The sequence below is a fragment of the Neopsephotus bourkii genome, unplaced genomic scaffold, assembly GCF_033783945.1.
Source record: "Neopsephotus bourkii isolate Nb327-2 ecotype Australia unplaced genomic scaffold, CSIRO-AGI_Nbou_v1 NB_1792, whole genome shotgun sequence".
NCBI classification, from domain to species: domain Eukaryota; kingdom Metazoa; phylum Chordata; class Aves; order Psittaciformes; family Psittacidae; genus Neopsephotus; species Neopsephotus bourkii.
Window position 1 is genome coordinate 434,892 of NW_026902266.1, and position 25,841 is coordinate 460,732.

Below are 25,841 nucleotides of genomic sequence, written 5' to 3' on the forward strand. Positions count from 1 at the left end.
ATTTAATAGAGACTTGGCCTTCCTAGTAATCTTGTGCTTTTAAAAATCAGATTTCTTATAAGTTTATATTCAGGAACTGAGGTTCACTAGTTAATTCTTGCTATTAAAGTCTTGCCTTTGCATCATTATGCAATGTGAAACATCCATACAGGTATTATCTTGTATTAAGAATTGTCAAGAAAAATACCTGTAGGTTATGGTGAAGCAGTCTTTTTTTCTTGTGATTTCAGTGCAGCTAATTCTAATTCTACTTCTAATAAGTGCAGCTGTTACATATTTGAAGAATCCCTGTAAATGCCATTATAGCTCTTTGTTTTGCAGCATTTTTCTAAAGAAAATGAAATGGCAAAGCCAAATGTCTTGCCTTTGTGTGGAAGTGAAGCATTCTGATTAGTGCTATATTATACTGGCATTTTTTAATAAATCAGACTGCAGTGACTTATGATTGAATGACCATACTCTCCTTTGTTTACAGCCTTGTACTTCCTGAAAAGTTGGAGTACATTGTCAGCAAGTATGCTGAACATTCCCATGATAAATGGGCCTTTGATAAGGTAGGAATTATTTTAATACTGGCAACTGTCAGGAAAAGACTAGTTAATAATACCTGGTATGAATATTGTAAGAAAATGGGACAGTTTAACTGAGGGGCCCTTGGTCAGAATGCGTTAATGTCTGTGTATTTACGAGCATGTGGAAGAAATCTTTTGCTCAAGAAAAAGAACTGAAATTTATCAGTTTTTCAAAGTGAACAGAATTTATTAGACAAATATCTGAAGGAAATGAAAAGGGGCACTGGCTTTTGTTTTGTTTGCTTGTTTTTATTAATAAAATTGTATAGATCTTACCTTCATTTTGCTTGATAATGATATTTTTTGACTGGGAGGCAGAGAATCAATTTTACTGCAGCAGCTCTGTGATCTAATAGTGTATCTGGGAAGTCTAATGTCCTTCTTTTATTTCAGAAAATGCAGCTTTAAGAAGTCTCTTCCTCTAATTTTCCAAGTGCTCTGTTACTGTGTTGTGTTTTTGTTTCACTACTTCAAAATAGCTACAAGAGGAGACAATATATACTAAGTCATACATCTTTTTAATGTTTCAGTGTAACATTTAAAAAGGCCTTAATAATGTTACATTTGCAAATATATTTTATTGTTAATAAATATAACTTTCAGAGTTAAAGTTGAGCAACATGAAGTTTGGGGGAGTTGACAATTGTTTTTGATAACTGTGTTGGAAATTTTCTGACATTGAACTAATTAATTCAACCCAAGCAGGAATTTTAAATCTCTTTCATTCAAAGAAAAAAATAGAATTCGGGTTAAGTAACTTATTGTAACTATTAATAAAAAATTGATAACAATTTTATAGAACACTTACATAGAAATAACAATTCTATTGTTGTGTGGGGCCATGTATGCAAATTTGTAGAGAAAGATGTATATATACAGAAGGGTATAAATATGCACACATTTATCTCAACCCATAAATTTCAAGGAGTATTGTTTGAGGTAAAAGATTCATTAAAGTTACATTCTTTAGTGCTTGAGCTGTTAACGTTACATTTTCTTCTCTGTGTTGCTGACTTTAACCTCTCAGAGAACAGATGCTTTCTTTACCTTAGCTAGTACCGTCTTCACGCTTGAGTCCTTTTCAAAGAGGCTAGTGTGTATTGGGCTCAGACCTTGTTTCATGAGACCTACTACTTATAGGTGGCATCTAATTTGTCAGGACTATGTTTTACTCCAATGTATCTACAAATGGATGCACATTCTTATAACAGAAATTTCTGTGGCACTGAATAGCTATTAGAATAGCTTAGCAGTTCAATACAACAAAGTAAACTGGACAGTTTCCCATTACTCATCTATGTTGTTCTCATCTTATTTCAGTATATTTATTTTGATTTCAGACTAATAGTGGGTGGAAGTATGGTGTTTCACTTGATGAAAATATGAAGACACACCCATTAATAAGACCTTTCAAGACTTTAACTGAAAAGGTAATAGAGGAAATTTCAGCTGCATTAACAGAAAGTAGATTGATATATGTACTTTTTAAAGTCTATTTAAAATATATGCTGTAAGAGACAAATTAGAATTATTGCAAATTATTCTTACAAGAATTCATGGAATTCTTGTGGCTGTTAAGAACAGAAACTTTTATATGCTTAAGTAGTTGGCTGGATAATCTTACACAGAGTCTTGTATAATTTGCTTCTGTTACGGACTGTTCCTCAGCCTGAACCAATTTGTATTCAGAGTATCAATAGCACAGGATTTTCAGGTCTTTATGGATGAGGAATGACTGGCAGAAACTCCTGGGTTTTCAGATAAAAGTGTAATTTAACATAGCTGAAGGCAATTTTGTCTTCAAGAAAGATGGTAAAAAAATTTAAAGAAAGTATAGAAGATGCTTCAGTAGAAAATGGGGAAACTTATTCAAACTATTTTGAATAAACTTTCATTTGAATTTTTTTACTAGACATTAGTATCTTCTAGTTGTCAGAACAATGGACTGATTTGAATTCTGTTACATATTTTTCAGTGAAACCTCGGGTGAGTCATAAGTCAAATATTTGTCCCTTTTTACCAAACTTTTCCTGTTCAGAATATGAAAATGATAAAAAAAACAAGAGGGATTCAAAAGGTTTAATTTCCCAAGGTTTGTAAATTACTTTGAAGTCTTTGGAGAGGAGCTGAGGAATTGGTGGTTATTATTAAACCAGTTCAAAGAGATTGTTCTGAATTGTCTCAGATTAGACATTTTGAACATAAAAATCAGGTCTTTCCATGAAAAGTGTCATGTTAAGTAATTGTCATAAAAATTCTTATTCATGGTATGACCTGAAATACTTTTATTAGGTTGATTTGAGAGGTCTTAATATGACATATTCAGAATTTTCTTTGCCACAACTTTTCAGATTTTCTGTAACACCTTTACTTTTCAAAAGAATGTTGGAATAAAGGCTATTCCCTAACTTTTTATCAATGGCTGTATTTATATGAAAAGGTACATAGATCAGCGACATTCTATGAGTGGATATAAATATAGAAAGACTAAAAAAAGGCCTTGTGCTGATGCATTCAAATGTACATACTTGCCTAACTCTTTTCATAGTACTTGTAATGCCATCAATTTTATATTATTTTGGGCTAGAGGAATTAATGAAAAAGTTTCCAAATACAAACGACATCATGGCAGTAGAGCTCACTTGAATGCTGTTACTGTGTAACAGATATTCCAGAAATAAATGCTACTAGGAATAAAATGAACAAAAAAAGTAAGTATTTTAAAGTTTTTCTCATGTGTTCTCAGATATAATATTCAAATTTTGTTTGCCTTTGCGGCATGTGACAATTTATAAAGAAAGACAGAATATTTTTGTTGCGTGTTTGTTACTGGGTAAATACAGAGAAATTTTACATTATTTTCTTCAAAGGAAAAGGAAATTTATCGTTGGCCTGCCAGAGAATCACTGAAAACCATGTTGGCCATGGGATGGAGTCTAGAAAGGACCAAGGAAGGAGGAGAAGCAATAATACATCAGCGTGAAAATGAAAAGCTCCGCAGTATATCTCAGTCCAGCCAGGTAAGGTGGAATTGCTTAAATTTAGAAAGCAAAAGACTTGTTTGTTAATCTACTAAGAAATTATAAAAAACTAAGTTAATTTTATACACTTCTAATGAAAATAAACATTTAACGTTAGAATTCTGAGATTGGAAGTCATGTCACTGTAATAAAAACTGTGAAGCAACACTAAAGAGGGGATTGCAAAAAAGACAACTTTAAAATGATAAGGCTGTCACTGTATCCATTTTCTCAGAAGACATGGAGACAGTTTTCATATACTCATTTAATAACTGCATGCTGAGACTGCTGCTCACTATGTGTCTTGGAGGTGGGCAACTATTTAAAACTATGACGTGTTGGAGAATTTTTATTGTAGCCTTTGAGGTGAATTAAACATATATTTGTGCTCAAATATAGTAAGATTTAATGATAAATGCCTTGGAGCTCTACTACTTATGGTGGAAGGAGCACACAAAAGATGTGCCAGAAGCTGATCCCTTACATACACTTGCACCACCACTGATTCTCTGTGAGCATTAGGCACCTTAAGCATATCTTGGGTTCATTCCTCAGCAGCAGTTTTGCTCACCACAGTGGCCCCTGAGCATTCTTTTTACAAGACAGCATTTCTTATCTCTTCAGGAAACCTTACTCCTTACAGGGAGTCCTCCTGTTTCTGGTAATCATATTTCCAGCAAGCTGAGCCTTTTCTGCAGTGGGCCTTCTTGCCCAAGAAAATACATGATAAAGACATGACGAGTAGGGGATTTGAGCACATGTTTAACTTCAATACATTATTGGAATCACTGTTATATATGTGATCAGTTACATTTAACATAGTTAAATAATGCTTAATTTAAGCACTTAAGGCTTGTTGCACTGCAGCTCTCATACTTTAAGCATTTAAAGATTCCATAAATATACCACACTCCTCCTTTTTCTTAGTCTGTAAATTGCATGAGACAATAACCTATTTTAACTTTATGTTGTGATGTCTTGTCTTTAGTTCTTTCACAGTCTTGCCACACTGTTCTGTCATGTATTGAAGGCACATCTTGTATGCCTCATGATTGGTCTCCTCTCAGGCTGAAAAAGCATAGATCTTAGCAGGTTGCCATTTGTTGCAAATAGGGAGATCTAAGTATCTTCAGTAACCTTCTTATTTCTGCAGATGTATTCTGTTAATCATCCTGTGTATCTTCAGCACATTGCAAATAAAAGGTGAACACAGGTTCTACAAGAAAGTTAAAAAATGTGAATGGTGTTGCTCTAATCAGATCAACAACAGAGATGATGTATTTCAGTATTTGATTCTTTTATCTGAAATACTTTTACCTGAAAATAATTCCTTTTCTTTCCTGCAGGGAAATGGATATAGCCCAGCACCACTTGATCTCTCTAACGTGATGCTTTCTAGGGAGCTTCAGGTTTGTGTTTGTGTTTTGGATACATTGTGCTGAAAAGAATTAATATATTTGTTCTTTTATAACTAATGACTTGAATTTTGTCAGGTTTTATGAGCCTATGTGTCACTGTGTTTGTCATATGCTTTTATAAAAAGGTGCAAGCCATACTATTTATATATATATATATATATATATATAAGAAAGAGAGTTCTACTGTTGATGCTGTTGGTGCTTTCTGAGTTCATAGAAAAAGTTATCATGTAACTATGGAAGAGGCTGTAAGCAGCATGTGATATATCACACAGTATCACAGCATGCTAGAGATTGGAAGGGACTTCAAAAGATCATCTAGTCCAATCCCCCTGCCGGAGCAGGAACACCTAAATAAGCTTACACAGGAAGGATATATATGTACCCTGTGCCTATGCTGACTTCAAAGAACAGCTGAGTGTAGAAATGATACTTAACTGTGAAGTTTCTTTATCACAATAGTGTAAAATTACAAAAAATTGCAAGTTTTGTCACCTCCTAATTTTGCATCTTGTGTTTTCTGGTGGCAATGTAGGGAATGACTGAGGTAATGGCAGAAAACTACCATAATATATGGGCCAAAAAGAAGAAAATGGAGTTGGAAAGCAAAGGTAAGCCAGAATCCTGTAAACCACACACACAAAAAAAGACCAAAAAAAAAGGAAAAAAATGAGGGAGAAGAAACAGTCTGAAAGAAGACAGTGTAAGACAATCAAAATTGAATGATTCCCTTTTGTTCTTGAAGCAAAATAAATCTTACAGTAGAAAAACTTACAGTTCTTTCAACTTACTAAAGGTGGTGGTAGTCATCCTTTATTGGTACCTTACGACACATTGACAGCTAAGGAGAAATCGCGAGACCGTGAAAAGGCACAAGAGCTGTTTAAATTCCTTCAAGTCAATGGTATAATCATATCTCGGTAAGTTGCACTTTTTTTTTTTTTGAGATCCTTGCTTACATTCTGTGCAGGAATCATGATGATTGTCCTTATTTTACTGCAGTCTGTTAGTAACATAATTGCCATTTGACATATCTTACGTAAATCAGAATCTTTGTTATTTTTATGTTTAGAAAGTCCTTTCTGAAACAGTGTAGACAGGTAATATTTTTAATAAGTATGTGATCACAGTAGATACAAAATGCAACAGTAGTTTAATTAACCAAGCATATGACTGAAAACTTCCAAATTACCAGCCATCAGTGTCAGTAAGTGTAGTGGGAAAATAAATCTGAGGTCTGATACTGAAACACATCTATGTAAAAGTGCTTTTAAATCCAGTTTTTAAGAAAAATGTTGGTTTGAATTCTGTGGAGCAGTAAGACAAAGTGGCTATTTTATGGGCATTTCATACTTCTGCTCAAGCAGAACTGCAGACTTTTAAATTGAATTGCTGTGTCCGGAAGTCAGCTCTCCTGTGGGGACATACACTGTCAATGAAATTAAAATAACTTATTATACTGTATTTTTTGCTTTATATGATGGAATTGTAAGTTAATATACTGTAACTATCATCCTTTTTTTTCATGTGAAACACCTGAGGACTTAGGAAACTGCAGTTTTGCTGGCATTTTTGTAAAATAAACTATATTCATGAACAAATTTTTTCTGTATATGGAGAGTCAGATGATTTCATTTATTTCTGTTTTTCAAGTCTGTGTCTATAGTGAAAGTATACACTCAGAAATTTATACTAATTGATTATTAGGGTCTTCTAAAGGTAACTTTGTTGGCTTCAGCAATTAATAACATTTTTAAAGATATTAAAAGACAGCTCTAAATATATATTTATGCTTTACTAGAAGAAAAATTCCCTCCTGCCACATATGTAGGCTCTCATCCTGAAACCAAAATGTTGGTATGCTGGCAGACATTTTTATATCCTCTATAATTGCTTTAGAGCCATTGAATAGGAAAAGCAGGTTTAGTTCCTGTAAATGAGTGATCCTTTGAAATACCAATGGAATTGCTCAAATACAGGTTTTAATATCTTTGTGGCTGTATCTGTTCAGGTTAAGAAGTGTTTCCAGTGTTAACTAATTGAAAAAGCCTGCTCAAACTCCATATGGGGTAGGGGCTGAGAGTTTTCAGCAATTGTCTATATAAGGGTGAATCACAGTTATCATCTTCTCAGTGTTTTCTCATGATGACTATGTGAATATTTCAAATATATACAAATTTTCTTTTTTGAAGTACTGATTGTAATTATCACATTTCCAGAATGTCAGTCTTGAAAATGTTGGGCTAATCGTTAAAACATGGAAATTCTTTTTAACTGGAAACATATAGGCGGCATAGTGTGTGTACGTTACATACACCATCTGCCTCTGTTTTGATTTTTGCTTCTCTCTTTGTCAAGAATACTTTTGAACTACTTTCAGGTGCTTATGAGATACAGAGAAATCTCTCAGGCCTTAATCAAGTATAACTTAGAAAAAACATGGTATTCTGTTAAGCATTTTTATTTTAAATCTCTAAATCTCTTTTGATACCAGGTTTGTTATTTAACAGAGCTACCGATGTCTTTCAATTTTCAGGAAAGTACATGTAATCTCTCAGCTACCATGACTTATTATAAACAAATAAAGATAATATTTTCAGTGATCTCACTGAAAATACACATAAATGCTTAGATAAACTGTGCACTCCAAAAGTGAGGTAGCAGGAGATGCCAGCCAACCTGTTAATACCCCTGATTTTCCCTAATTTACTCCTATACCAGGATGTATGCTAAGGAATCTCAGGACAAATGATCATTTCCTCCGTAACACAACAATGAATCCAGCAACTTTCCTGTTTTCTTGTTCCTTTCTTGCTTTTGCCTCAGTGCCACACACTACCAGTTCCTCACTTAAGGTCATTTTGTCTAATTGAGAAAGGGAATTCCTATCTGCTATTTGAAGAGTCTGAAGTAGCAAATGAATTAGCCATTTTGGGTAACAAGGTTTCCCTTAATGTTAGTTCTGCACTTGGCAAGCCATTTAGATGTATCCTGGGCATAGGCTACCATATATGAACTGAAAGTTTCAAGTACAGTTTATTCTTTTTAATGTTGGAATAAAGAGACCATGAAAAAGTTGCAAATTAAACAAATATACAAGAAAGCTTCATGGAAATGAAGAAGAAAGAATTAATAACTTGTAACAACAAGTATGTTTGAAAGCAGACTAAATTCAAAATCTATGAAGTTATGTCACCAAGATGCTTCAGGGATTGGCATACATGTCATGCCAGGAGAGGCTCTGAGGAGAGGCTAGGTTTTTTCAGTATTAAAAGGCCACAATGAGGTTTTAATACTGTCTTCAAATACTTAATGCAAGGTTACAGAGATAAGGAAGTCAAACATTCTCTCTTCAAATTAACAAGTTGTTACAAGGGAAATTCCAGTTTGATGTAGAAAGGTATTTTGCCCTTATTTTTTTGCACAGTGAGGGTGGCCAAACATTACAGTAGGGTCTCCAGCATATATTATGAGATTTCAGTGCATGAAGATACTCTATGCATTGGACAGGGTTCTGAACAACCTCATCTAACTTTGGATTTAGCTTTGACTGAAGATGAGACTTGGATCAGATGACTTTCAGAGGTTCCTTCCAAGCTTTCTGTGATCCTAAAAAATTTTAGAATTTCAGTAGGTTTTATTTGTAGCTGAAGTAAAATCTAATATTTGAAATCTAGGCACAGCCAGCCATACATGTTTTTGTTTGTATTTTATATATTTGAACGTACTAGTCATGATTTAGGTCATTAATTTATCTCAAAGAATACATAATACATGCATCTTCCTAAAGTATCACATACCATTGCAATTTTTCAATTACTTTGAATAGTATAGTAGTTTGTTATTTACATTTGGGTTTTCGTTTAGTAGTTTAAGTCATTTTGACTTCACAAAATTCAAGGACAAAAATGTGAATAATGAAAGGAAGTGTAGTACTTAAACTGATTGTGTAAAAATGCAATTGCTGACTTCCTAAACATTTGGCACTTTGATTCGTGAGCAGTAGAAATTGAGTGGCCAGTGCATTGCTTTGTTGGATTAAAATGATGGCTTCATTTGTGCAATAAGGTAGCTCTCTGAAGTCCCTATTAGAAAACACATATATTTTGGAAATTTTAATCCAAAGCTGTTATTCCACTTAGAGAAACATGAACTTATTTTAACATTTCTGGCTATGTAGATGACAACTAAGAGTTGCTGTGGAAGGTCATTTTCTTCTTCTTTTGAAAATCTAACATCAAAAATAATAAGGAATGAAATGTTACATAGTACTGTCATCATCAATGCTACTTATCTTAATGTTTTCTAAAACAGGGGTCTGAATGACATGGAGTTGGATGCTTCATCCATGGAAAAGAGGTTTGCCTTTAAGTTCCTGAAGAAAATTTTAAAGTATGTTGATTCTGCTCAAGAGTTTATTGCACATTTGGGTAAGCCGCAGATTTTAATTTGAAAATAATTAAAACTGTTTATAGCTAAATATCTGGATATTGGTATGTTTAAATTTGTAGCAACCACTTCTTTCATTTAAGAAACTTAAATTATGTCTTTTAATTTGAAGATTAAATTCTTGGGCATCTTTAGCTAGCTAAACTGTTTCTGCTGTTTTATTTGTATTTTAGTAAATAAGATTGCAAGGTTATATCAAAGAGCTATTATGTTATTTATTTTTAGACAACTTATTTGTGTCTGCATTGATTGTGTCCTTGCAGAAGCTATTGTAACCAGTGGAAAAACTGAAAAATCTCCACATGACCAAGAAATAAAATTCTTTGCCAAAGTGAGTGATTCAGTATTTCAAGTAATGTACATATACATTCCATTATAGAGAACATGGAAATTTTTAACGTTAGACTGCTTTTCAGGTAATAGAAATATATCTATCCCATTTTTTTTCATGGTAAGTAATAAATTAAATGCTATCAAATATTTCAAAATACTTTCAAAATTATTTCAATGCATTTGGTAGATACAAATATTTCAAAATATCTGATTCAACACAAGAAGGAACATAGAAATTAAAAGGCAGCTTATTTATTATATGAAATTAAATACTCTCACTGAATATATAAATTATTTCTGAAAAATTTTGCCCTGGTATATCACTGAAGCGCATAGTATCATTTAATTAACATGAAGAAATACTTCTATGCATAGTGTTGTTATACACATTTGTGTACCTAGTAAGAAAATGTTGTCAATAATCAGATTTGAAGTAAGGAACACTCAGAATTTAATTTAGGCTCTTAAAAAGAAGAAAAGCCCTCTCCCTTTATATATGTACTGGAGATTTATGTAAATAGTGGAGAGGAAGGGTCCTCTTAGTTCAGTGTTACTTTATTGAATGTGAGAAGGTAAGCCTGCAGTATAGGATCCAAAATAGATTTGTGTAATTCTGTTTATTATTTATATCAATTTTAAGTAACATTTTAAGACTTAAGATTTTAATTTTTATATTTTGTGTCTGAAATGAGAAAATACAGCTGCTACAGAACTTGAAAATTCTTTGAATAAACTCACCAATCAGAGCATTGTTGCAACATTTACCATTTTGCTCTGTGAAAAATACATTTTGTATCTGTATTTCTTAGGTTCTTTTACCATTAGTTGATCAGTACTTTACAAATCACTGCCTCTACTTCCTGTCTTCTCCAACAAAAACACTCAGTAGCAGTGGATATGCATCAAATAAGGAAAAGGAAATGGTAGCAAGGTAAGTAGAAAATTAAGATGTATACAGGAGGGTTCTATACTGATAATTAAACAACTCTTAGATTAAAAGGAATGACAGTTCAAAAGCTCAGTTTCCTCAGATAGAAAGTAAATAAATTTATTCTCTATCAGAATGGCAGTGAGTGAATAGAATTCCTCATTTTAGTATTCTTAAATACATAATTAAAAAATTAAGTATGCGTAATAATACTAACAATACCTAATTGTCAATAATATCAAAACCAATGAATGGTTCTGTGAGCAACAGAACTAATAAAACTTAGTTTCTGATTGGTTTGCATGTCATTGTTGATGGCAGTTTCTGGTTGAAGCTTATCCCACAGTTATTTAAATAGATTCACATTTAAATTTTCAGATATAAAAAAATATGAAAATACCATGATGCAGCTTTTTAGGTGTCATTATGGATTCTCCCTTCTCTACAAATTTACTTCTGCCCCCAAAGAAAAATTGCTGGAATTTAATAACTTAGATGTCTGTACTGTTTTATATTTGACTCAAAGTCAGCCATTTGGCTCAAAGTTATTCTAGAAAACTCAATTAAAAAGAGACAGTTGCCTTTTAATTTATAATGTGTTGCCTTTACAAAAATATGGATTTCATTTTTCTGCAATTAACATTTAAAAATCAGTACTTAATTTATTTTTAGCGATGACTGTCATCTAATATTTTTGTTGCCAATTTTTTATTCCATTTAGGGTTATGGCACCAGTTATTTTGTTTAGGAAATTTTGTATCATAATCTCTGAAACTGTATTTTATGCTCATGCTTTCTCATATTAACTGTCAGATTCTTAAATTTATTTTGCTTTCCTTCACTAAGTTGAACAGAGTTTACTTTTCCAGTGGAAGACTAGATATAAAATTTTAAAGTAAAGGTAACTTACTTGTTGTTACATAACATCAGACCTAACACTGAACTTCCTAGATTCTGTTCTTCATTTTATCTTCCAGTGTCTCTTTGCATTTCTCTAAATTATTATTACCCTTTTGTTTCTATCTTCTAGATCGGCGGTAGTCATTATAAAGCAGTTGCCCATAAGAGTGAGTGGACATAATGTCCCTAAAATTCTGCTTTACTGAGCTTTCAGATATATTATATACAAATATACAAGATAGTCCCCCATTACCTGCGGAAGCCAGCTCAGGTTCAGGAGGATTGAAGCTTTGTTTATTTAATTTCATTTCATTTGAATTCAATTTCATACTCTCTTTCTGAATACTCCATTGCTTCGCTGAAGTCAGTCAGGTCAGCTTAATAAAGCTAGAAAGATGCTCACTGGTGCTGTACAAAACACCTTCACAAAAGCTCATACATGAAGGAAGTTAGACCTCTAGTCTGCGTATCTGCTATTATAAATTCAGAAATATAATTCTTTTTCCATTTGTCACTGAGCAAAGTGACTATCAGTTGTGTTCATCTTATAGGAAGTATAATATTTTCTTACTATTGTGAAGATAACAATGACAATCTCTTGTTAGTAGGACACCATAGCAATTCCTAAGGTATATTTTCTTCATTTTTTGTTGCACCCTAATTCCATTTGTAATGTATAGCACAGACAATAAAAAAGTTTGCCTATCTGTCTTTACTTTTCAGAAGTTGAAGTAGAGTTGGTGATTTTTGCTTTCTCTTAATTATCCTATTATTTTGACAAACAGGTTATATATGCAAGTTTCTGACATACTTGCCAGAAGCTCTTCTCATTTGTTTACATTTCAGGATTCATCTTATCAGCAATGGCTAAACACGGATTTATTTATTTACAAAGGATATCTTCACAAATTGCTTTAAATAGTGTGTTATCATCATGCATGATTCAGGATGTGCATATTCAGGAATTATGCTGTGTGTTCTCTTTCATATCCCTACTACTCTTTACCTCACATTCTAAACAAATCTTAATCTTTGTCTTGTCTTGTATTGCTCTTTCTGTTCTTTTCTACTTTAGCCTGTTCTGCAAACTAGCTGCTCTTGTTAGACATAGGATCTCGCTTTTTGGTAAGTTGCTAAGAAAGATCTTTATGATAAAGTTAAAAACATAAAGAATGCATAACCACTGCTTCTATCTTACCTCAACTTCTTCACAAGCTACAGGAAAAAAATCTAAAAAATGATGCATAAACTTCCAGTACAATTAGTGATTTCATTGAATGTGCCTCTGAAGCTAACAAATAACAGAATATGTAAAGTGTTGGAGAAGGCACAGATAGCAGCTTCTAGAATTTTCAGACTCCTTTTCAAAAATCTCATGCCTTTGCATTTACTTTTAGATTTTGAAAGCTATCTTACATCTTTTCGATTTCTGTCATCCAACTGTTGAATCCAATAGATAAATTTCTTAATATGCTAGGGGGGTGTAGAGAAAAAATCATACCTTTTTTCAAAGGTAAAGGTAAGAAAATTTAAAAAGAAATGTGGATACTACAAGATAGAAAGTTCAGAATGTTGCAGCATCAAGTAATGAAAATGAACCATAAGTAGCCACTAGTTATTCTTTTAAGCTGCTGCATGGAAACGGACTTAAGAAATTGAAAGTTAGTTCTAGAATGAGACCTAACTCTCCCTCCAGTGACTTAAGGTGGTAGACTTATGTCTTGTTTAACCTCTGCATCTCCAATAACAACATTTTGGATTGTTAGATTATCCTACATTTTCTATACTGTTGTGCTCTCATAGTATCCCTTTCTAACCAGGGAGTGATTCTGCTACAATGGTGAACTGCCTGCACATCTTAGCTCAGTCTCTTGACACACGGTAAGTTTGCAACACTTGTACCAGCTACAAAGCACATAGACGTCCCCAAGCTTTTCAGGGGCAGCTGGATTATTTCCATATTTTTTATTCCTTACTTTTAATTAATGATATCAGCAGTATCAGTAATTCAGATATTGACCTCCATATTAACAGATTTCATCTAAAGGGTTTCATCTCATTTTTCTGTTCAGTGCCTTTCGTTAAAACATCGAAATTTTTGTCACCATTTCCAAGGGCATTTGAAGACTTTATTGGGAGATATAAATAACACAAACTTTGTAACTGCAAGTATTGATACCTGTAGAGTATGTTGAGACCGTTTAGTACATACTGAAAAATTTGGCTTTAGAAGTGTGAAGAATGTTTTGATATTTGAGCACAGTTATATTTGCAGAATTCTACTGTTTACAACTGAAATACTTGAGTATGTTAAAACACAGGCTGGAATAGTTTTCTAACATGAACTGTTTTCTGGCCTAGTTATGTTATACAGGAGCCTGACAGTGAACTCATTGTGAATAATAACACTGGAAAGCTTCATTAAGGGCTTGGAGAAGAGTGCAAAAACATTAAAGAATGGGACGGTGATGGTGGTATTGCAGTAGTATTTTCTAGATTTAATGTGCTTTGAAGATGCATCTAAACATGCATCCTGACTTGCATATCTATTTGCTGTAGCTCCCATAAAAATTTAGGAATTAAGAGTTACTTTTCTTGAGCATATTGTACAGAGGAACTCTCTCACCACCTATGATGTCTGCTGAGAAGGCATTGTCTTATTGGAAAGCAGATAACAAAAACTGGAAAGCCAAGACTGAGAAGCAAGCTCTTTCTTCTTACTAATTTGTAGGAAATGCTCCAAGCTAATTGCTGCTTATACTACTATGTAGACATAACTGTCCTTGCAGTTCATAATGTAAAGTTCTTTGATATATGTGTATGTTTTCAAAGATTGATAGAATGTAACGTGCATACATATCTATAAAACTACTAAAGATCAATGCAGAGTTAATATTTTTCATTCATTATTTTTCAGAACTGTTATGAAATCAGGATCTGAGCTTGTTAAAGCTGGATTGCGTGCCTTTTTTGAAAATGCAGCTGAAGACCTGGAAAAAACTTCAGAAAATCTTAAGCTTGGAAAATTTACACATTCACGAACACAAATCAAGGGTGTTTCACAGAATATCAATTATACTACAGTAGCATTGTTACCCATTTTGACATCAATTTTTGAACATATTGCACAATATCAGTTTGGAATTGATTTACTTTGTAAGTTTTTTATTTCATTTTTGAAGTTTATTGTGTTATAATACAAATGCTTTTTAGTAATGATTGCATGAATTCAAAGGATGAAATTCTGTTTTCACTAACATGCGTATTTCCAGAATTAAATCACGTATTAGCTGCATAGTACCTTATTTCTATTTCATGTTTAAAAATAATACTTAGTAAGTTTCAAGTTACTTATGTACAATATTCTGCAAGCATTGAGAGAAAGAAATTAGTTTCCTCTAAATTGCTCTCTTACCAGCTGTGTGGATGAGACTAGTTTCCTACAGAAAATTAAATTATCCTTACTTTTGTTGCATATTTTTACGTCATTAGATTGAAGGAGACAACTCACTATTAATTTCTTGTATTTTTTTTCTTACAGTTGAAGACCACTGTAGATATTCTAATCTAAATTTTCTTTATTTTTAACATCATTCAGTTTAAAATTACTGAAATGCTTCAAGATTCAGCAATATGCTGTTCCAGCATTTTGTATATATTTGCATGATCACAGTTTCAAAGCAGAAGATAATTGAGAAAATGATAGCCCACTTTCTTTTAAAATGTGGGGAGCCTTTAGATCGTGTTCGTGGAAGTTAAACATACAGACTGATATTGTTTAGATTAAAACTGTACTCTGCAAGTGTGATAATCTGCAATATCTAATTAGCAAGTATTTGCTGGCCTCTTGAAACGTCTGCTCTGTTAGGTTTTGGCATGAATGTGTATTTAAGATAAATAACAACAGAATGTTCAGCCATACATACACTAGAAGTTTTAGACACTTTTTCAGATTATGTAAAACATTTTTTATATTTAGAAAGTAGTCTTTATTTGAATAAATATTAATAATCTACCTCTTGTTTTCCTCCAGTGGGTGATGTACAAGTTTCATGTTACAGAATTCTTTGTAGCCTGTATTCCCTTGGGACCGGGAAAAACATCTATGTTGAAAGGTATTGAATGAAAAACAGCATGTAAAATCTTTTCATTAGGAGTGTGTTGTTTAGGTAATAAAGCAATTCAAATGAAAGGTGAATTTGAAACAGTGCGAGCATGTTTAGAATATGCTTGAGCGTAGTTGCCTATACCTTAGAATTCAATTCCACTCCAGAAAAGAAAACAACAACCAAGCAAAAACCAGCCAAAACTAAATAAAAGCAAACAATTTGTCCTGCATATGGGAGCATATCTGCAGGGAGTTTGTTTTTCCCATAGGGAAAGCTAACTTTTTCCATGAGTTGCCAGCAAGCTTCTCAAATTTTGGCTACCACATGTTGCTGTGGTAAGCAGGCTGAGTACTAAGTTGGCTGTGTCTGTCTCACACCCAAGGCTACGCAGAGTTCTTAAAATAGTTGTCCCAAGCACAAAATCTTGAGCATATTTGGAGCATTCTAAGAGATTTTAACTCTATAAAGGAAAATGCCAGTTACTTGGAATTTAAAAAGAGTAGAGTCTACAATTCCTTTAAGCACTGGTTGCATCACCTTTTCCTACTGCAGTTGTCTTTTTTGAAGGGAAGAATGATCAGGTCAGATATAACCAGGGAAATGAATTAGTTGCCAAAGGCTCTGTGAGAAGTTTCCACCTGTGAATTTCAGTTAGTTTGATTTTCACTACTCTCATTCAGGCTGTTAGACTGTAGGTAGACATGCACTGTTCAGTTTTTCAGCAAAACTTAAATGTTTGAGCTGATGAGCAGTTATTCAAGTTAAACAGTGCTCAAATTTAGGATCAAAGTGCATTTTTTTTTTTCTCTCCTACTGAATTTTGGCAGGGATATTAAGATATTTTACCTTTCATTGCAGGATGGGTCATAGTTCATTATTCATAGGTGAATATCACTTTTCATGGCTGAAAGAGTTGAGATGATTCTACAAGCCTCCTGACTGCTGGGGCTCAGGACTAATACAAAGTTGGATTGCTGTTGCTGCCTTGTTGTGACAAACTTCTGTTGTGCAAGGTTTTTGTCCATTGTACAAAGAGTGCTTAGCTTGTTTAGGATATTGGATATATTTCTGCTTTCTCTGTGAACCTTTCTTCTCTAAACGTCTCTGTGGTTCATAAATGTTGAGAACCAGATGCAAAATATAGTAGTCCTTGACCTCTGAGGCCTAATGCTCTACTGGCAAGTGTGGTATTATTACTGTAGTCATTCTGACTATGAATTCTATACCTGGGTACCCATTTCACCGCATCAGGAATTTAGATTGTAAAGTTGAAAATTCCCTTTTCATATCCAATACCCAAAAGTTTTATGTCCCTTTATGGCATCTTGTTCTCTTCCTAGTTGGTTTATAGAAACATATTTCTGATGGATTTTTAGAACAACTGATGAAATATCTGTATCACTAATAAGAGATACAAACTTCTGCGCAAGTTAAGGAATCGTAGCACTTTAAAAAACAGCATGTAGTTTAATATGACATTAACTGCTGTATTTAGGCATACATACATATCCAGATTGTTCAGTTTAAGACTTCGTTTTGACCTGTTTGAGGCTTCTCAAAATGAAGAATGTGAAAGATGCAAGTCTGTTGTAACAATGGTGTAATAGTAAGTGCTTCTTCATGATTATTAGTCAGTGGTCTTTTATCCTGGTTGGTTTCTCAAAGACTAGATTGATTTCATTATATTTCAAGTGTTTTTCACTTCCTTCAAGACTTGCATTTCAGTCTCTGACAGTTTTTTCTCATTCTTTGGAGCAAATTTTTCCAGTTAGTTGTCTTCCTAAAATATTTTGTCTGAATGGTTAATTTGGCTTTAAGTATCTTTTACTCTGTTAAGTCTATTGAACCACTCAGTCTCCTAAGTGATTTATTTTACATTCATTGCTTTTTATGTCAGTGACTCTGAAATTATTTTTATCCTTTTTAGTTTCTGTCCTGCAAAATTATAGGCTTTTCCTCAATTTCTCATATTTAGGAAATTCATATGACATAAAGTAGCTGTGTACTTAAACAGTAATTTTCTTAGCCTTTTTGTGTAATTGTTCACCTTCTTTTGGCTTCTTGGAATCCTCTTTTCATATGGAAAGATGGGTGCGCATTATGACATTGTCATGCATGTGATTAAATAGCCTTAGTGAATTTGATGTTAGTCTTTTCAAATTACTTTTTAATATGTGTTTGTGTACATATATATTTATATGTGCACACACCCCCAAGTTTTTTCCTTGATCCAAAAGAAGGCAAAGATGTAATAATGTTTCCTTTTTAGGAAAATTTATGAAATCTCCTATATATATATATATATATATAACACTGTAACTTTCCACATGATTTAAATTGGAAGAGAACTTTGCTGTGCTTTTAAATTTAGTAGGAATTCTAAAATTATCAAAAATTTGATTTTTAATGAAATGTTCTGTGGTTGCTATGATACTAATGTATCATGTATTCTGTTGCAAAATGTACACAATACAAAAAACAAAACAAAACAACAACAAACCACCACACAAAAACAAAAAACAAAAAACAAAAAACACACCCAAACAAAAACAACACAAAACCCAAAACAAACCAAAAAACACCACCCAACCCAAACAAAAAAAGTAGAAACTTGCAAAACTTTTCACATCCCGGCATGGTTATGAAGTAAACATTGACATAGGCAGTTGAAGATGAGGTACTAGATGGAACACAATTTTTTTACTTTAGGTTATAAAATGAGGAAGGCTTTGTTGACACAAATGAATCTTAAAAATATTGTAGTTAGCCCTGAAAGCTGAATGATTATAGAATCATAGAATAGTTTGGGTTGGAAGGGACTTCTAAATGTTTGACTCCTCTCAATGAACAGGAACATCTTTAACTTGATCAGGTAGCTCAGAGCCTTGTCCAACCTGACCTTGAATGTTTCCAGGAATGAGGCATCTACCACCTCTCTGGGCAACCTGTTCCACTGTTTCACCACCCTCATTGTAAGAAAAATTCTTCCTTATATCTAGTTGAAATGCACCCTCTTTCAGTTTAAAACCATTACCACTTGTCCTATCACAGCAGGCCCTCCTGAAAAGTCTCCTCATCTTTTTTATATTTCCTCCAAGTACAGAAAGGCAACAATAATGTCTCCCTGGAGTCTTCTCCAGGCTGAACAATCCCAACTCTCTCAGCCCTTCTCCATAGGAGATGTGTTCCATCCCACTGATCTTTTCTGTGTCCCTTCTTTGGACCTGCTCCAACAGGTCCATGTCCATTCCAAAAAAAATGCCATGAAGCTTCAAGGGATGAAAGGTTGTACTATCTTTATCCAATCTGTTTCTCAAGCATAACAAAATCTGTGAGCCATCTTGTAGAAACAGTCTTCAGAAATTCGGAACTTCAGAAGGGTACCTTAGCCAGTGTGTGTCTAGTCTTATGCTGAAAGGGACTGTTTCAGAATCTCTTGCACCTTCATCTGTACATTTCCACCTCTTTTTATTTTACTTTTTTTCTGGTATGTAGTATGTATGCAGGCAGATGATAAGCACATTTTGTTGCTGTTGGTTTGGCTTGGTTAGGTTTCTTTTTATGGTGAGGTTGATTTTTGAGATCATTTCCTTCATCCAGCTTATCAAGATGCTGAGTTCTATTGCTAGTACAGAACAAATAGGAACATACAAAGGTTTGGGGGGGGAATGCTGTATTGCCTCTTTCAGAACATGCCACACAGAAACCCAGAAAGTCATAAAATCGGTTTTCAGTGAGTGGCAGTAGTGTTTCTCGTAATTTAACTATGTAAATGGTAAATGTGTGAAGCAAAATAAATATATATTTATATATATATGTATACATATATATAGAAAAGTAGTAAAATCTTGAAAAAGGGTATGACTGCCAAAACAAATTCTGTGCATTTGCTCCTTGTTCAGGCAAACTGCAGCTATAATAATATGCAGTTACTAATCTATTTTTTGTGCATATTCTAGATGTGTTTTGTGTTGTTTGTAGTTGCACAGTTGCACTATGAAGCAGTTTACCTTTTAACATGAAATTTTTGGTACAGGCTGATTTGTTTTAAAACTCTGTTTCTTATGCCAACATAATTTCCAGAAATTTTGTCATGTGAAAAATACAATTTTTCAAAAATGTCAAATAGTATTAAAAACATAAACTACATGAGAGTAAATATTGGTGCTTTATAATGCATGCTAGACATTGAAAGCCTGTGAAAGACTTTTCCTCTCAGGTAAATTTTGGTGTTTCATACAGGCAGCGTCCCGCACTTGGTGAGTGCTTAGCATCTCTTGCAGCAGCCATTCCAGTAGCATTCCTTGAACCTTCTCTCAACCATTACAACCCATTGTCTGTCTTCAACACAAAAAGTGCAAGAGAAAGAGCAAGTAAGTACTGTTCCTCATGAAAAAATGAAACAAAACAAAAACACACACCTGTTTGCTCCTCTCTAACTAATAGTAATAGAAATTGTAATGATGTAAAGGACCTGAATGTACACCTCAGTAGAGAACTCCTACTGTTGCTCTTTCATTACTTGTCATTTTAGCCTTGCTCTGCTTTATTGAGACTGTGTTAACATTTTTGTCTTTCTCCTAGCATATTTGGATTATTTGGATGTATTTCTGAATGTGGTGTTTGAATTCATTTCTGAAGCTGCATACTGTAGAACTTGAAGCTTAGTCAAAGATCATACCTACATTACAAAACTTCATAGCAGTTTGTATGCTTATCTTCTCACTAGCAACATGCAAGAGGTGCAATATCTTATTTGTGTGAACAGGGCGATTATCTATGTATTTGTTGTTGTCTTACCAGTACTCCACTGCATTTCAGTATAGGGAACTCCTGACAGAATATGACTTTGATTCCATGAAACTTTAATCAAAGGAACATGAGTCTTTTACATTGATTTTCTTCATTTGTTTCTCTCCCCCCTTACTCTTAATGGACTCAAAAGTTTTTCGTTTTTTTCCTCATTGATCCACTGTACGAGTCATTACATGCCAAAACCATTGTTCCTTTGTGGGAAAGGAGGGTGGAAGTAGGTAGATCAATTCCATATGCTTCCTTTTTTTTTTTTTTTATGTAAAAGCAGTTAATGAAAAGCTTGTGCTAGCTCTTTGTTCCTTTCAGCTTTACCTTATAGAAGCAACACTAGTGGAAGAAGAATTTTACTAGAGTGACTGGCATTAGGTCATGATGGGTTGTTAATTGCTGAATAAGCACTAAGCACCCTTCAATTTCTAATACAAGTGCCTGGCAAACTGAATTCTTTCCTGTCATTTTTGTTGGGAGATAGATGTGAGGAGTTTTTGAATTAGATACATTTTCATTTTAATCTCACCTATGATTTTGAGCTGCCTTTTTTCTCCTTTTCCCTGAAGTGGATTTAATCTTTTGCAAATTGACATGAAAGTTTTGAAAGGTTATGAAAACAATGGCCGGAGTTTACTCAATATAAGCTCTCAGTTCTGCACTTTTACATAGCTGGGCTTCCCACCAGATAATTGCAGGACACCCTATGGTAAAGCCGTATCTTTGTAGCATTGATTGCCTACATCAATGCTATATGCACATTATCAGAAAGGCATCATTTATGAGATGAGATCCTCATGTATGCTCCAAAGTTTTAATACATCTGCCCAAGATGGTGAAAGAAAAAAACCTGAGTGACAATGTAATTTGTACTTAGGGTTTAAACATAGATGAACATATATGTTCCCTTTTATTTTGTTAATTAATATTTTTCTTTTCTACCCTTACTTGCAGTTTTAGGTATGCCTGATACAGTGGAAGACATGTGTCCAGAAATCCCTCAGTTGGATGGACTAATAAAGGAAATTAATGATTTAGCAGAGTCTGGAGCAAGGTACACTGAAATGCCTCATGTAATTGAGGTTATCTTACCCATGCTATGCAACTATTTATCCTACTGGTGGGAAAGAGGGCCAGAGAATGTTCCTCAAAGCTCTGTGCCTTGCTGTACAATGATAACATCTGAGCATCTGAGCATCGTCCTTGGAAACATTCTGAAAATCATTAACAACAATCTGGGAATAGATGAAGCATCCTGGATGAAAAGAATTGCAGGTACTCTAAATATTTGTAAAGAGTAATTGTACCTAATCAATTCTTTGTTTTGCTACACTTTACCATATTAGTCAGTGATATCGTAATAATAAATTGTAATTCAAAAAAAACAGAAAGGAAAAATAAAGAATAGATAAATAACAATAAGAGAAAGATATTTTAATTTTTAAAAGTTTTTTTAATTTTTATTTTTATGCATGCATTGTAGTATCACTATAAGCAGAGTGCTTTCTGTACACCATAATAGACTCTTAAAATCTTACCTTCTCTATGCACTGTATAAGAGCCTTAGCATTTAATTTGGAGTTGGATCAATGGATCAAAATCCAATTATTTTCAAGACACCCAAGAACTGACTATTGTAGTAGGGGGTATAAATCTATTCATGAAGTATCAGGTCAAAAGGGAAAGAAAAAGTGTGAGGTGAAATAATCACAGAAGTAATCCAAGTTCAGAATTAGTTGCTTTGCCTAAGTAACTTCCAGCTATTAAATGAGCAGAAAGATTTCACAAAATGTCCTGTAACGTTTACTAGCTAGCTATCTAAAGAGATATACTCTATCCAGATTTTATCAGCTGTCTTAGAAACAAAGAAAATCTATGTAAAAGTAATAATTTCCTCTGAAATTGTAATGCCCATTGGCACTGGGTTTTCAGTATTATTTTGCATACTAAAAGTTCTTTAATAATAATAATGATTCCATTAAAATTTAGTAAGAGGTCTGCTTCTTAACTGTAGAGACCACTGCTTGTAGTTTTGTAGTGGCTGCTTATCTATGTAAGGAGGTTGTGAATGCTCCATCCCTGGCAGTGTTCAAGGCCAGGCTGGACAAGGCCTTGGGTGATATGGTTTAGAGCGAGGTGTCCCTGCCCATGGCAGGGGGGTTGGAACTTGATGATCTTAAGGTCCTTTCCAACCCTAACTATTCTATGATTCTATGATTCTAATGTACTAGTGAGGTTCTTACAAGGAATTTTGGCTTAAGTGATCTGCATTTTATCACAAATGCTTGTAGAAAATCATAGAATCATAGAATATAAATAGAATATATATATATATATATATCTACAAGCATTTGTGATGCCCAGAACACCATCTTATGACTATTTCTATGCATTTTAGCTTGCCCAAGGCAAAATAGGTACAGGAATTCTTCCAGAACACCATCTTCTGACTATTTTCTGACATGGTATACAAAAAAATCACACTCAAAACCCACCAAACAAACAAAAAATCCCAGTATTTTTTGAGGACTTTGTGTCTCAATTCCTGCATTGTGTATGTTCTGAGTTAGAGATGTGTGACTTGCCAAAACCATGGTAGTTTATTTGACTTACAACTGAAATACTTGCAATCTGAGGTCTCAGTAACTAGCTTTTAATCTCTTAATATACACAAAAGCTATATTTGCGGTTTTATTAATAATTTTATGATAGTCCAAAAATATGTGAAGTGTTATGACCTTTATGTTTTCTAGAACTCCAGAGTTCATATTAACATCAATTGCACATTAATCATAAGATTGTCTATATTTTTCTATGTATAGTTTATGCTCAACCCATCATCAGCAAAGCTAGGCCTGATCTGCTGAAAACTCACTTTATTCCAACACTGGAGAAATTGAAGAAGAAAGCTATAAAGATTGTGATGGAAGAGGAGCAACTGAGAGCAGATAGTAAAACTGACACCCAAGAAGCGGAGCTCCTCATTCTTGATGAGTTTGCTGTTCTTTGTAGAGACCTTTACGCCTTCTATCCAATGTTGATACGTTATGTAGACAACAACAGGTAAATAAAAAACAATAATTAAATTCATATTTATTAGTTAATGTACTGGACTCCATGATCAGATAATCAGAAATCTATTTAATGTTATGCTGAGAATCGGATACCCCGAGTATTTTAAGATTCTTAATTTATGGAATGATGTACTTGAATACACAACATTTTCTCATATGCATTAGGCTTATTTAGTTGTATTGTGACTACAGTATTAAGAATGCTTATCCTGACTAGACTTGCTACTGCAGTTCAGTGGCATTACAAATGAATATGCCTGTCACAAACTAAAAGATGGCTAAAACCCTTAACTATTAATGAAAGGGTAATAAACCATTTTGCCTCACTGAACCATTCTGTTTGTAGATAATACCACAAAGATGTTAATCCTTTGTGTTGTTTTTTTAAGATGGAAATAGAAAGTGGACAACATTATATTGCCTTTAGAATTACCAGAACTTTTTCTCCTCAACTATTTACAGAAGTATTATTCTGTGCCTACACTTTCCCTTTCTTTTGTCCCAGAACATGACCCAAAGATGCTCTTCTGAAGAGTATCAATAGCATATCAGTATCTACAATATCTTAATTATATCCTTAACAACATTGTTCTTTACACAGTCATTGTCCACGTACATCTTTTAGATGTTGGTACATACTGGGCTAGTTAGAAGCATTTTCATTGCATGCATGTGTCATGTGAACCAATTTATTGAGAATTATTTGCTTTTTCTAGATGAACTCAAGGCTTTACTATTTCATACCTTGTTGGCAAGGAAAAACTTCAAATTCTTTAAAACCACAGTTTTAACTGGGCTGTGGAGAAATCAAACTAGAGAGATAGAATTAATGCGCATAAGTTATAACATAGTAATTCCTTTCATGTCTGCATGGTCATATTAATGCATTTCAATTTGGACATCTTTAAGAGGGCTGCATCTGTTAGTCCATTTGCCCAAGTTTTCTGAGCATCCTTCTGCAGACAGACCCAGACAAAAATTGTATTAGGTCCTGGATTACGAAAATAAATCAAGTGAAGCACTCATACGTTATAGGTTTACCCACTCATTCATTTCCTTCACACCCTTACAGTGTTCTTTTTTAGATCAATAATTGGAGGGAAGGGGATAGAGAAATAGTCAGGGAAATATTTTTCCTTTTCAGCCAGGTCTGTATTTTAGTCTAGTTCACATAATAGGCACAAAACTGTGTGTAGATACCATGGGAAGTAGGAGCATGAAGAATTAAGGAGAGAAGAATTAGGAGTTTTGTTGGAGCCTAAACTGCCATGAAAAATGGTCTCTTTAACCATGGTCATGGAAAATTGAGGTGATTCTCATTCAATTCCAAGATTAACTACACAAATGAGACCTGATCTGTTAAATAGAGATTATTATATTTGGTTGTCTTACTTTAAATTTCTCTTGTTTTTGTAATTAGAGCAAATTGGCTAAAGAAACCAGATGCAGATTCCGATGAACTCTTTCGAATGGTAGCTGAAGTTTTTATCTTGTGGTGTAAATCACATGTAAGGCAATGTATACTTTTTATTCCATTTAATTCTATTTTTCAATTTAAATGTGGTAACTGCAGATGGATTAAACTTCTGGTGATTTCCCTCCCCCATTTTCAGAATTTCAAAAGAGAAGAACAAAATTTTGTGATTCAAAATGAAATCAACAATTTAGCGTTTTTAACAGGAGACACCAAGAGCAAGATGTCTAAAGTAAGTTAATAAAAATTTCTGGATCAATTAAGTCTTCAGCACGTGTTTAGTATGTTATGAAAAGGCTCTGAAAATCTACTCAGATTGCAGGTGTTGTGCTGTTAGAAGAAACTAAAAATAGTATTGTTTCTTGATGATAGACATGACAACTACTATACAAACTGTAGGCTATATACCTTAGAGTTACTTGTATAATGTCTGCTATGTAGTCAAAGAGAGAAGATTAAAATTAGAAAAAAAGTAATGTATAAGAAATTATGGGTTGTAACATATTGTTGATTTTTCAGAAAAAAAAAAAGAGAAGGGTAAATTCTTGTATAAAAGGTAGTGAAGAAACATTGGTGGCCTAATCTTTTTCTTGTCAAAGTCAATCAGTATTGTTCTGTCAACACTGATAGAGGAATACTGTCTTTGCATATGCCTCTTTATTCATATAGTGTGACACGTGCACTGTTTCTCTTGCTTCGTATTAATGATCACATTAATTTCTTTTTTGATTATTTTCAATATATAAGGTGCCAACATAATG

General features: G+C 33.6%; 1 protein-coding gene across 12 annotated transcripts in view; it reads left to right on the forward strand.

Moving 5' to 3' along the window:
* Nucleotides 1-25,841, forward strand: part of RYR3 (ryanodine receptor 3) — a 217,712-nt gene that overhangs the window by 146,324 nt on the left and 45,547 nt on the right. For all 12 annotated transcript variants that reach the window (XM_061380161.1, XM_061380166.1, XM_061380162.1 and 9 more), the window contains exons 52-69: nt 476-554; nt 1,913-2,002; nt 3,443-3,592; nt 4,939-5,001; nt 5,546-5,621; nt 5,807-5,930; nt 9,325-9,440; nt 9,723-9,790; nt 10,602-10,723; nt 12,696-12,745; nt 13,441-13,501; nt 14,538-14,776; nt 15,654-15,735; nt 19,972-20,102; nt 21,487-21,807; nt 23,355-23,595; nt 25,027-25,114; nt 25,220-25,312. In XM_061380161.1, the coding sequence (XP_061236145.1) occupies nt 476-554; nt 1,913-2,002; nt 3,443-3,592; nt 4,939-5,001; nt 5,546-5,621; nt 5,807-5,930; nt 9,325-9,440; nt 9,723-9,790; nt 10,602-10,723; nt 12,696-12,745; nt 13,441-13,501; nt 14,538-14,776; nt 15,654-15,735; nt 19,972-20,102; nt 21,487-21,807; nt 23,355-23,595; nt 25,027-25,114; nt 25,220-25,312 (2,194 nt within the window). The remainder of the gene's footprint in view (nt 1-475; nt 555-1,912; nt 2,003-3,442; nt 3,593-4,938; nt 5,002-5,545; nt 5,622-5,806; nt 5,931-9,324; nt 9,441-9,722; nt 9,791-10,601; nt 10,724-12,695; nt 12,746-13,440; nt 13,502-14,537; nt 14,777-15,653; nt 15,736-19,971; nt 20,103-21,486; nt 21,808-23,354; nt 23,596-25,026; nt 25,115-25,219; nt 25,313-25,841) is intronic.